Genomic DNA, 12446 nt, shown 5'->3' with positions numbered 1-12446 from the left:
TGAGCCTTTGTTAAAAACACTCGCAGGTCCACGAAGCAAAAATCTGAGCCAAGACAGTGTGACCAAACTGAAGGCGGTTTATACCTTGGTGGAGCAATTGTATACTGGTGCTCAACGAGCACTTGCTACTATCTCCCCTGTCTACCAAGGTTCTAACCGGCTGAGTGACATTTTGAAGAAGCCATCGATCTTACCCGCCAGGTTTCAAGAAGTCAAACGATCATGTGCCAGAGCCGGGGCTTTGACTGCCCTGAGCCGCTCCAAAGCTTGGGTGCCGGATCTAGACCCGATGGATGTGGCTAAGGGGTATCCTACCGTGAAGGAAGATGGGACTCCATTTGAGCAAGATGACTTTGTTGCTTGTGTGAGGGGAGTTCGTCCTCAAGGTACCATTCTTGGAGAAGAGACCAACATCGATAAATATCAGCCGGGTTTTGATATGGAGAATAAGAAGATGGCGACTCCCTCTTATAAAGTGACGGATCTTATCCCTCCGGTTCGTCAATATACGTTTGCCCTCGAAATTGACCCGGCCGGCCTAGTTGACGATGAAGCTGAGTTCATTGCTCTGAACGGCTTTGACTGGTCCAATCCCAGGTTTCAACTAGCGGAGGGAGGTGAAACGGCCAGGGGGGAGCAAGTCTTTTCCTACCATGGATATTAGAAGAGCATTTAACGCACGCAGGTGCGGGGACACCGACCCTATTTTTCTGTTGGCTTTCCACTTTAATTATTTATATCTTTTGAACCATAAGTTCAAATTAAATTTCATTTGCATATTCATATTCTTTTGACGATGACTTTACAACAAGATCACTTTTGAATGGGTTTTGATGAGTTATTAAAACATCATCAAGTTTCAACTGCTGAAACTTGATACGAACGAAAGAAAAATTCTCAATTTTCAGAAACTAAAACTTAAAACTTGGTGTGGCGTCGCGCGGATCCAACAATTTTTTTTTTGGAAAAGGAGGATGCACCTCCGGCTTCTGCATTACTAATTATTCGCAAGGCATCAATAAGCCTGAAGTCACCATCTTGGCAACACTGTTGCTACTCCTATCCCATTGATGAAGGTGTGCCGAATGTACAGGCCTAAACCAAACAGACATCGCATCAAAGACTAACATCTAAAGCCGGATGCCCCCGCCAAGCCACTACCTGGATTGGGTCACACACCGGACCGACGCACTCCTAGTGAGCACCGCACGCTGCAAGGACTGTCACCTCCATCTTCTATCGATCCATCCTCATAGCAGAATTGATGCACCGACCTTGCCAGGCCTCTCTGCCATCGACGCCACCATGACGCCAGACAACTTTCTCCTCCTGCGCGAGTCCATCTCCCCGCATCGGACGCCGAGTCTCCACTACGCCATGCCACCGAGATCCACCGCCAACAATATGTAAGATGAAGCATCGCTCCACCAAATAAGCCTTCCACTGGTCCCTCGGTCCATGTACACCTCCACGAATGACGCCCCCAAGAGAGAAACGACACCATAGCGCCGATATCATCTAATCTACTGATCTAGGATTTCCCCCGAAGGTAGCATAGTGTGGCCTTGAACTTCTCCATGACGATGCCTTCAAGAAGGGAACGACGCAGACAGTGCTACCACCGCCGGCCTTGACAGATAGACGAGAGCAGGTTTTCACCTAGATCTATTTGAAGATCCTCCCTCAAGCATCTCGTGCACGGACTGCCACCATCTCTTTCGGAGACTGGACGAAAGGCATCCAGACCGCCGCCGCCTGACCGGCCATGGCACCACAACGGTGCCTACAGCCGGCGCCGCCAGGCCCACCACGCTCGCTTGTAGATGCACACCGGAGCCGCCAGCCCGCCCAAGCCCATCTGGGCAAGACAAGACACGCGATCCCGGCAGCCGCCGCAGGCGCTTCTCCGCCGCGGGGAGGTTGCGCCTCCGCTGACGCCGCCGTCACGCACGCTGTAGGGATCCCGCCGCTCCTTGCCGCTGGATCTCCGTCGAATGATGCGTCGCCGCCGCTTGGAGAAATCGCCACCACCGCGCGAGGGATAAGGCCCTGCCACTGCCATCATAGGCCAGGCTTCGCCAGTGAGACCTCAGGTGGCGGCTGGACAAAGGAGACGAGGGGAGGGGGCATTGGGACGGCGGCGCGATCGTCCCCTGTGTCGCCTAGGGTTGGCGATGGGGGGGGGGGCGGTGCGGGGATCCAACAACTATGCAAATTGAGAAGCAATAGTGCGGTAGGGCACGGGGGAGGTGCCCTTGTGGGACTGTAGTATATAGGATCTTAGAAATGGACTCTTTACTGATTAGTGTGGTCGGAGGGCACCGTCTAATTGTTTTTTGAACATGCCTGTCAGTTTTTTGTTGATAAACAGAATTTCATAATCATATCCCTGTTGAAATTATGTCAAACAGTCATTTATGATTTCGTTTTGGCTCGTCAAATACAGCTCCTGGCTAATTGCTTTTGGCATAGCATACCAAAATTATGAAGAGCTTTCTGATTCAAAATATAATAAATTTTATTTTATTCTAAATAAAAATCGAGTTTGACCAAACCTGTAAAATAAATATATCAACAAGTACTAATAATAATTTGGTGTTTACTTGTTGATAATAATATACTATTGATATGTTTTTCTATAAAAAATTTATCAAACTTGAGCAGGTTTTATTTTTACGACAAGGCTAAAACGCCTTATATTTTGGAAGAGATCGAGGGAGGGAGTACCACACATTAGGAACGTGTTGGTCACACATATAATTGGCTGGAGAACAACTGGACCAATTTATTTAGTACTTTTTTCCCATATGTCCTATAAAATAGTATAAATAGGGATGTAGCACTCCCATTCATGCATTAAGCTTGTAGTGAAGCGTTGGATATATTATTTCAGTTCACTCCCTCTTCAGACTTTCCAAGTTGGCTGCCATGTTAAACCTTTACTATGCTGTTGCTGACAAATGTGTAGGCTTTCCTGCTAGGAAGGGAGGTCGTGCCCACAATAGAAGCGCTGCTGCACTGCCAGTGAGGAAACGGCGTCTTGGCAGTGATACATCGGCGAGCTGCATGAAGAAGCACTTGAGCAGTTATGGTGAGTCACGGCCTTCGTACGCTGTGACAATGGATCGCAAGAATCCCATAGCCGGTTCAGCGCCATCAAATGAACCAGATGGTATCGGGATCATAGAGTTCCTTGGGGGCAAGAACTTTCTCATCACTGGTGGGACTGGATTTCTAGCAAAAGGTATAGTTTCTTTCTTCTACATCCTTGATGTTTAGCACGCAACATAGCTTTTGAGATTGATTTATATTTCTCTATTGCGCCAGTTATTATTGAGAAAATCTTGAGGACAACTCCTGATGTCGGCAAGATATATGTGTTGATAAAGGCGAAGGACAGCAAGGCAGCACTGAAAAGGTTGCAAATCGAGGTGCGCTGATTTTTACTTAATTTATTACTACTTCTGTTCAAACTTAACTGTCGCTAAAATGAGTGAATTTACACACTAAAATGAGTCTTGATACACTCTCTGGACGGATGGAGTATTTAGTTTTTCTGCAAGGCATTAGATGAAGAGTCAAGAGTCAAAGACTCGATAGTCGAGACTACTCCCTCTGGTCATAAACATAAGATGTTTTGGAATGTCAATATGGACTACTTATGGACTGAAATGAGTGAATAAATACACTAAAACGTGTTCATATACATCTGAGTTAGAGGAAAATTAGAACATCTTGTTTTTTGTGAACGGAGGGAGTAGTTTTCAATCTTGATCCAATTGATATATGCACGCAGATAGTTGGCACAGAACTTTTCAAATGCTTAGAGCAACTCCATGGGAAAGACTACCGCCATTTTTTAGCAAGAAAACTGGTTACTGTAGTAGGCAACGTGAGAGAAGCCAACATGGGCATTGCGCCTGAGCTAGCTGATGAGATTGTAAAAACAGTGGACATCATCATCAACAGTGCAGCGAATACGACATTCGATGAGAGGTTTGTCAGACATGTTTTGTATGTTGCTCCAAACATTCATGTTTGACAATCACTAGCAATTATAAATTTCAGGTACGATATTGCTATGGACGTCAACACCATGGGACCATTCCGGTTAATGAGTTTTGCGCGTAGATTTTCAAAGCTGAAGCTATTCTTGCATGTATCAACAGGTCAGAATGCCAACTGAAAGATGTTGTGGTGAAAAGTTTGATTTTAGAGCCAGAAAACGGAGGGCATAAGCCCACACCTTAATCTTTAGTTGAAAAGTGAAAAATGCTATCCATAGTTCGGTACAAATTAAAACTCCAAAGCTTATTAATGCATTGATGAACTTATTAGACCACTGTGTCTGAATGTTCTCCATATGCGCCTATCAATAATCAGCATATGTGAACGGGAGGAGGCAAGGCGTGGTGCTAGAGAAGCCATTTAGCTTGGGAGACACCATCACGAAGGAATTAGGTTACTCAGATTCTTCAGGACTTCAGAACACTGTGCTTGATATAGAGGCAGAGATCAAGCTTGCTTTTTGCTCCAGACATAACTCGAACGACGCAGCATCTTTCTCTCACGAAATGAAGGATTTAGGCATTGAGAGGTGACGCCACGTCTTTCTTGGAGTATATATATAATTAGTAGTTCATTAATGATAGCCCAAACATGCAACATCACAAGCATAATGAAGCAACTGATTTTTTGCCTGGCACGGCAGGGCAAAACTCCATGGCTGGCAGGACACCTACGTTTTCACCAAGGCCATGGGGGAGATGGTCCTCGACAGCATGCGAGGAGAGATACCAGTGGTGACGATAAGGCCAAGCATTATCGAAGGCACTTGTAGCGAGCCCATCCCAGGTTGGATAGAGGGAATCAGGTATGGACAATTGTGGTGTCCTTTCTGTCAGTTATATATATGTCCACTAATAAAACTCTAAAATTTCCTCACCCACCTAATAGTTCGTTCTATGGTCGACCTCCACTTGTTTGACAAATAAAACCCAGGATGCTTGATCCGATTATGCTGTACTACGCTAAAGGCCGGCTGAGCGGCTTCCCTGCCGACGGTGACGGTGTCGTTGACGTGGTAATTATGTACTAGCTTGGCATAATATAATATGGCGGTTGTTTCAGCTGGTAATTAATGGCGATGACGATTGAAATGGATCTCTTCTCCCTCCGTAAGGTTCCGGCGGACATGGTAGCGAACGCGACCCTGGCAGCGGTAGCAAAGCACGCTCAGGCCATAGGGGCGGCACAGGAGATGCACATCTACCATGTGGGATCATCGACGGCGAACCCGCTGATTTGGCGCAGCATGTTCACCTTCTTTTTCCAGCACTTCACGAGGTACCCCTTCAACCTGGCGTCGGGACAGCCAATCAAGGTGGCGCCGATGAGGCTCTTCGGCAGCATGCTGCAGTTCAACAGCAACTTGGAGAGGGACATGCTGCTCTGGGGCGCCGGCGAGACGCTCTCGCCTCGGGCACGGATGCTTTTCAGCAAGTACGCCGAGAAGATCATCCACCTCGCCCGCATGTACCAACCCTACGGCTTCTATGGTTGCAGGTTGACCTGCATTGGAGAAACCATGCATGTATGAGTGCGTGCTCAATGGCCTAGACAAACTAATAATGGAGGCCTATGCTGGCATGCAGGTTTGACAACGCCAACACCGAGGCGCTCTTCGCAGAGATGTCGGTGGAGGAGAAGGCGCAGTTCCACTTCGACGTCCGGAGCATCGAGTGGAAAGATTACTTCACCAATGTGCACATCCCAGGGTTCCTGAAGCACGTCATGAAGGGGAGGGGCGGTTCCTCCATTGTTGGAAATAAATAACACATCCATGTAGCGATCTATGTGTTTGCCTTTGCCAACCGGTCGATGTAACAATTCTCTCCCATCCTTATCATCGATTAAGACACACAACCTTCATTCATATATGTTGTTCTTGATCTTACATACACAGCTTTCATTTACATACATTATTCACAACTAAAATTGCCGCGGATGCCGAGTTCCCATTGTTTTTTGAGTTTCTTTTGACGGGAGCTCGTCCTGTTTGCTGAGTAAGGAGAGAACTCAATAGGTAAATAGAAAACTAGACAAAATGTAACAAGTTTCCTAGTGTCGAGGAAAGTGGGCTCACCAAAACATAGAAACTCGGCCAAGTATAATCTTTGCTCGGCAGTCGAGCCCCACCAACAGGCAACCACCGGCTACGTTTTTTTAGAACGAAGGCTCAAGAAGAGCCCGACTTTGAATTAACAAAGCCATCAACCGGCCAGGATTACAGGACTGCCACTTACAACAAGAAAAGCAAGAGCGGAAATAAAGATACATTGTGCTAAGTAGAACAACTCGAAGACATAGAATGACATCGAACACCGCTAAGCCGAAACCAGCTAACCTACTAAGGCTATGGGAGGAAGGCACCACCGTGCATGTTTTGTGTCACCGATTGCCATCAGAAGGAAAACAGGGGCAACACATGACCTGACTCCGCCTCCGCAAAGGGCCCCTACCCTTTCACCCGGGCTCGACGGGTGCCGCACCGGCGGCCTGCGGAGTGGTTCACCCTAAAACCCAGATCAGCATTCCCAAGAAACCGAAGGAGAGGCACCAGGAACAAACCCACACGAAATGGGGAGCCGAACACCCAGTCACCGTTGCCGGCAGCAGCAAGGCAGAGCAACGGACGAGAGTTGTCGAGACGAAGGCGGTGAAAACCCCGGAGAAGGCCAAGAGTATGCAGCACCACGCATCGGTCAAGGATAGGATGCACCATAGCCCATGGCACGAGAGAGGGACCCCGATCCCCTCGCACCAGCGGCTGAAGCCCTCCACACCTAGACCCGAGCAAGTTGCCGAAGATGAAGATCAGGCCAATACAATCCGTCGTCGAACCACCACCGACTCCACCACCACTTGAGCACTTCCCTGACGACGCCTTCAGGAAGGTTCACGCCACCAAGGTGCCGTCATCGCCATGAAACGAGGAACTGAGGCTTTCACCTGAGCTGCTGGGTGGGGTGGGAGGTGCAGGAAGCCCACCGAAGCCTTCAGCAAGGAGAACGACGCCCAAAGGCGACATCTTCAGTGTGGCCGCCGCGCCGGCCAGGGGTTTCCCCCGGATCCGCACGAAACCACCAGATCCTCACACCCGGCATCCAGAAACGGCGGCCGGAGCCACCAGGGACAGGGGGCGGCGCGGATCGGAGCAGATCGAGGATGAGACGCCGATTCTCCAAGGTACAGCCGGCCTATGAGGAGCTGCTACAGCCGCCGACGCCTGCCGCCTCCATGCCGCCCGCACGACTGGGGAGGCAACCCACCTGCACCCCGCGGCGCCGCCCGTCGCACAGGCCACGCCGCTGGCCGCCGCCCCGGATGCCGAGGCTCTCCACGCAAAGTGGATCCGCCAAAGTCCCCGCCGCCACCTTCATGGGTGCCGAGCGGCCGCGCCGCTGGCCACCTCTGGCGGCGGCGGAGGGAGGGAGGGGGCGGGGGGACTAGGTGGCGGTGGCTAGGGTTGGCCCCCGAGTCGCCTCGGAGGAGACGACGCGGGGGGGGGGGGGGGGGGTCGACTGATTGCTCCGGATCTTAGGATCAACCACCGACTACGTGACGGCGGCCTGCCTTTGCCGAATCTATATCTATATCTTTACCTACTAATAAACCAGTTATCGCTTCCGGTCGTCCGTCATCGGCCTTTTTGCAAAAAAGTCCCCCCGTTTATGAGAAATTAACCCGCAGTCCTCGTCATAAGTCAGGCGGAACCGGTACGGAGGAGAGAAGAAGAAAAAAAATAGCCCAACCGCCCGCACCACCCTGCCTCCTCGATCCCATCTCCACCTCCAGCCCGCCGCCACCTCCTGCCCCGCTCCACCTCACCGTGCGCCACCCGCCGCCGCCGCGCGCCGCCCGTCCCCGCCGCCGCCACCTCCTGCCCGCCCCGCCCCGCGACCCCTGCCGCCGCCACCTCCCGCCCGCCCCGCCGCGCGCCGCCCCTCTTCTCCATCTCTCCCTCTCCATCTCCCTCCTCCCTCCCTGTTCCGCCCCACCCCTACTCCCCGCAGACTCAACCATGGTGGTCAACACGGGGACGTGAGCACGCACGGGTGGCATTGGTGGATGAGGTGATGACGCTTCTCCCTATTGGCTACAGAGAGAGATGTAGGGTCAAATTTGATTTGTTTGTGTTTCGGTAATTGGCCAAAGTGACAATGATATCCCACTGCTGATGCCAGAGGTTGTGACATTTATTTTATGATGGAGCGCAAGTAGCACAAGTTAATCATGTGCACTTCCCATTATTGAATATCAGCTTCAATGTTCTTGATTTCTTACTTGAGTTGTTACTCATTACTTTTTTAATCAGGGTACAGTAGTCAATGCATCGCTACTTCCATGTATACAGTGGAAGTAATTGTGTACACATTTGCATTCTTCCAAATTGCACTTTACATGGGGTAAATGATCATGTTGGTCTCTACGCTGCAGATATGATGGTTCAACTAATAAAGCAAAACAAATCAAAAGACAATCTGTAGCATATATATGGATGATCCGAAAGATTGATATACCAAATAAAAGGATTGGTTGATCTGGGCCTCCCATGACTACATTTTCAATTGCAAAAGAAGCTAAGCCTTCCATCAAATTTTTACTCATCTTGAGTTGAAGGACCCGTTGCCGTACCCGTGGTTCAAACTTGAAAAAAAGAATTCAACGTATTGTTTCTTTTACTTGTCTTGCCTTCCTCAATGTCTAAATCGGTTTCCACATCTAACAAATTGTGGCATCAAGCAACAACAATGGCATCTAGAAAAGTCATCATCAAACAGTGGCAATGTGGCATCTCTAGAAACAAAAATAGTGGCATCACATGGGCATCAAACCATCAAATATCAAACCAGTACCTTTGTGTCGGGAAGCACGGCCGATTTTTGAGGACCACCTCGCCGGACGCCGGGCAGGGCAGTAGCAGGCAGCGGCGCAACCTATGAAGAAGACGGGAAGGGGGAGATGGGAGGCGCTGCCGGATGGGGGGAAGGGGGAGCCGCGGGTGCTGGGAGAGGGGGAGCCGGGTGGCGAGCGGCGCTGACGGCAGGCGCCTAGGGTTCGTCCAGACTCGAGACGGCCGAGTCGGGGAACGGGGGAAGAACGGGCGGCTACGGCTGGGGTTCTGCCGTGCGAGGCAGTCGGCCTGGGCGGCTTGGGCAGTTGGCCTGGGCTGCCTGGGCTTGGAACTGGGCTGCACCCCAGGCCGAACTTGTTTTTCTTCTAGATATAGGCTGAGGAAATTCCCCACGCCCCAGGCAATGGCCTGGGCTGCCTGGGGCCCAAATCCGCCCATGACTCCAGGTAACATTGTTGTGTTGTCTTTGCTAGAAAACTGTATATGTAGTCTAGAATTGGGTGTACATGTTGGTTCGGCCCATGGACGTTTTATTTGAGATTCACTTATGGACCTTGCAGTAATGTACTCCCTTAGTAAACAAATATAAGAAATTTTAGGTCACTAAATTAGTTACCTGAAATATCTTATATTAGTTTATAGAGGGAGTATTAATTTTTGTTTTGATGCATTTTAAATTAAACTTCAAAGTGTTATTTGAATTTTGAGCTGAATCTGAACCATGGTTTGCATTCAGCTATATTTCTAAAACATTGTATGAAGTCCTATTTTTAGGATGCCAAGTTTCTTCTTTCCTGTAGGAAATTTTGGCCCTATATATTCTAAATTTTTGTCATATTCTGTTTTAATGGTCGGAAAGAAACAATGTTATTTTTTATTATCAAATGGAGTCAAGTTGCTAATCTGTAATTTACAAAGACGTAAGGAAGTGTTATTTTTGTGTGTCGTTGCTTATGCCTTTTATATTTAGAGGACATTATGGATGGGAACTGGCTTATGTCCAGTAATGGTAATAGAGTTGTTCCCACTGTAGATTTCCATGGTGTGTTAGAAAAGGTATGCACCAGAATTATAGGCCTTGCCTAGCTGTTAAATTTTTATATGTAGTTTCTTTTTTTCACTAGAGATATTTAGTTTGCTTATGACAACTAGAGAAGGATGATGAGGCAGACGAACGACTGAAATATTGATTAATTGTAATGATGAATGCATTTACATTTGAGTTTTCCACCACTTTTTGACTATCTCTAATAATGATGGTTAGTCTATTTTCACTTCTCGATTTTACCTACTAAATGGATTTTTGGTCTACAATTCGGTACATATAACTTTCCCCAATACCGAAAGTCAACAGTCATACTTAAATAACCATTCACAACCCTTTCTTTAACCCTTATGCTTTTTTGTTTCTATTCTACTTGGAACATAGGAAAATGCCCTTATGGACCTTTTGAGCTTTGTGTACAGTGGAAAGTTAACAAACAACCGAGCCTGCTATTCTGGTTGACATCTTAATGGATGCCGATAAATTTGAGGTTCTCTCTTGCATGAGGCATTGTAGCCAGTTTCTCACAAGCTTCCATATGACCACAGAATCTGCACCGCTCTACCTAGACTATCCATGCTACACTTCGATGGCAGTTGAAGTTCACCATTTGATAGTTGCAACTAAGGATTTCCTTGCCAACAAATACAGTGATGTGCATAAGTGTGTGATCCCCATTGGATGGAGCCACCTTTTCTTTCCTTTTCATACAGAAGTGTACACATTGTTGAAACAAAATCATGTATGAAGTGTACTCAAGGCTTGGTTTGTATTATTTCAGGTTTTGAAATGAAGTGATGAACATGCCACTTGCTGGGATTGAAGCCATATTTTGAAGTACTGACCTACATGTGAAAAAATGAAGATGTCTTATATCGTCTGTTGCTCAACTGGGCCTGTATGCAATACCAAAATTAGAAGAAAGACCTAAGATCTTGAGTTCTCATTTGGTTCTGCTGGTGCGCTTCAGTCATATGACTTGTGAGACACTTCAGGAGATTTTCACATGCACTGACGATGACATAGACCATGAGCAAAGCTTATCACTGGGGTACTTATGTGCAAAGCTTATCCAGTACACAAACTAGGCTAGGTGCTCTTGCAGCATGTGCAACCTCTTGGTTGCGATATGCAGAGCTAGCTTACAAGTAGAGGCATCTGAAAGTGGTTCTGTTTGAGACAGCAACGAGATGGAGGTGGTGGTCTCAACACCCATGCTGGAGACCATCTGGTGGTACGATTGCTATCAAATGTAGCTTGGTTTGTGTGTACATCTCCTAGCTTTTGTGTCTGCGTGTAGTGTTATTGGTTAATTATGATGTGTGCTTACTGATCTCAAGTCTCAATATAGTATGTGAATGGGTGTAATCATAACAAACATGTTTATCTTATTTGTGGTAGGAAATGGTGTATATTTCTTTCATCTTAGGAGACAGGCTGATGGGTCTGCTTGAACTTGCTCGGGTGGAGAAAACACAACCTAAGAGTTTTGCTTTTGATCAAATGGCTATGACTGGAGCTTCAGAACAAGTAGTTGTTCAGATAGGTGTCAATGGATTTACTGAGGAAACAATCACATTGTAGGTAAATAATAAAGTTTACTGAGGAAACAGTCATGATTCAGATAAGTCGATATCCTACACATAAAAAAATAGAGTGTCCTGAAGGATTTCTTGGGTCTAATACCAGTAGTTACTGGAGATTTTACACAAGAAATCACGGGCTGTATAAATGATTTCACTTACTGCAGTCAAACAAGTGGATGGATGGTATCCACAAATATTCTACCCACTGTAAATAAATCCAGCACTATTTTAGCCCATCATCGAGCAAGATATTTTTGAACCCTGGTTTAATGCAGTCGCTACTAATCTATCTTCCAGGCAGCACGCCAAAGAACCATATTCTCAATTTGCACAGTAGCGTGCTTTAACATATTAGATCGTGTTTCTCCAGTTGCAACGCACGGGCAATTTTTCTAGTCTATACCTACTAATAAAGCAAGGTGCGTTTCTTCAATTTTTTCATCCGTTCACCGTCGAAAAGTTTTTCTTTCTACCCGAGGTGGTACTAAACTTTTGTGCATCTATCCGCTAGAAAAAAAAGATTAGTACAGAATTCCGTCATTGGGCCACGCGCACTGCGGCCCAACGAGGCCAGCAAATTTATTAATGCCCACAGAGTTAGGAAGGCCTTATTTGTCGCATGGACCGAAGAATAGTTGAAGTTTCGCAAGGGCGCCTATGACTGGGCTGGCCCGTTTCCCCTTTTTCGTTGTTCTATTTCTATTTGTCTTTTTCTGTTCCTTTTTATTTCTCTTTTATATTTTTTCCTTTTTTCATTATTTTTAATTATTCTTTATGAAGTAAAAAATTACAAAAATAATCGGAATTTCAATTTTTATTCCAATATTCAAATAATGGTCTGAATTCCAAAATTTGCTTTTGTATTGAAAAATGTTTGAAACTTTTAAAATTTCCGGTT

At 47.0% G+C, this 12446-nt stretch overlaps 1 protein-coding gene across 1 annotated transcript; it reads left to right on the top strand.

Moving 5' to 3' along the window:
* Positions 1-2874: 2874 nt before the first annotated feature.
* On the top strand, positions 2875-7476 carry LOC125535050 (fatty acyl-CoA reductase 2, chloroplastic-like). The gene is made up of 9 exons (XM_048698140.2): positions 2875-3244; positions 3328-3431; positions 3797-3996; positions 4069-4169; positions 4384-4597; positions 4712-4873; positions 5002-5083; positions 5183-5565; positions 5655-7476. The coding sequence occupies exons 1-9, from the start codon at positions 2929-2931 to the stop codon at positions 5833-5835; spliced, it is 1743 nt and encodes a 580-aa protein (XP_048554097.2). The 5' UTR covers positions 2875-2928; the 3' UTR covers positions 5836-7476.
* Positions 7477-12446: the final 4970 nt, after the last annotated feature.

This window comes from Triticum urartu, chromosome 1A (genome assembly GCF_056163025.1).
Source record: "Triticum urartu cultivar PI428250 chromosome 1A, HENAU_Tu73, whole genome shotgun sequence".
NCBI classification, from domain to species: Eukaryota; Viridiplantae; Streptophyta; class Magnoliopsida; order Poales; family Poaceae; genus Triticum; species Triticum urartu.
This window is presented reverse-complemented; position numbering and strand designations above follow the sequence as displayed.

Bases quoted from the DNA above. Each gene is read 5' to 3' on its own strand.
- LOC125535050 (XM_048698140.2), top strand. From the start codon at position 2,929: ATGTTAAACCTTTACTATGCTGTTGCTGACAAATGTGTAGGCTTTCCT. The intron at 3,997-4,068 runs GTTTGTCAGACA...TATAAATTTCAG, and splicing joins AATACGACATTCGATGAGAG to GTACGATATTGCTATGGACG. The intron at 5,566-5,654 runs GTTGACCTGCAT...GCTGGCATGCAG, and splicing joins TACGGCTTCTATGGTTGCAG to GTTTGACAACGCCAACACCG.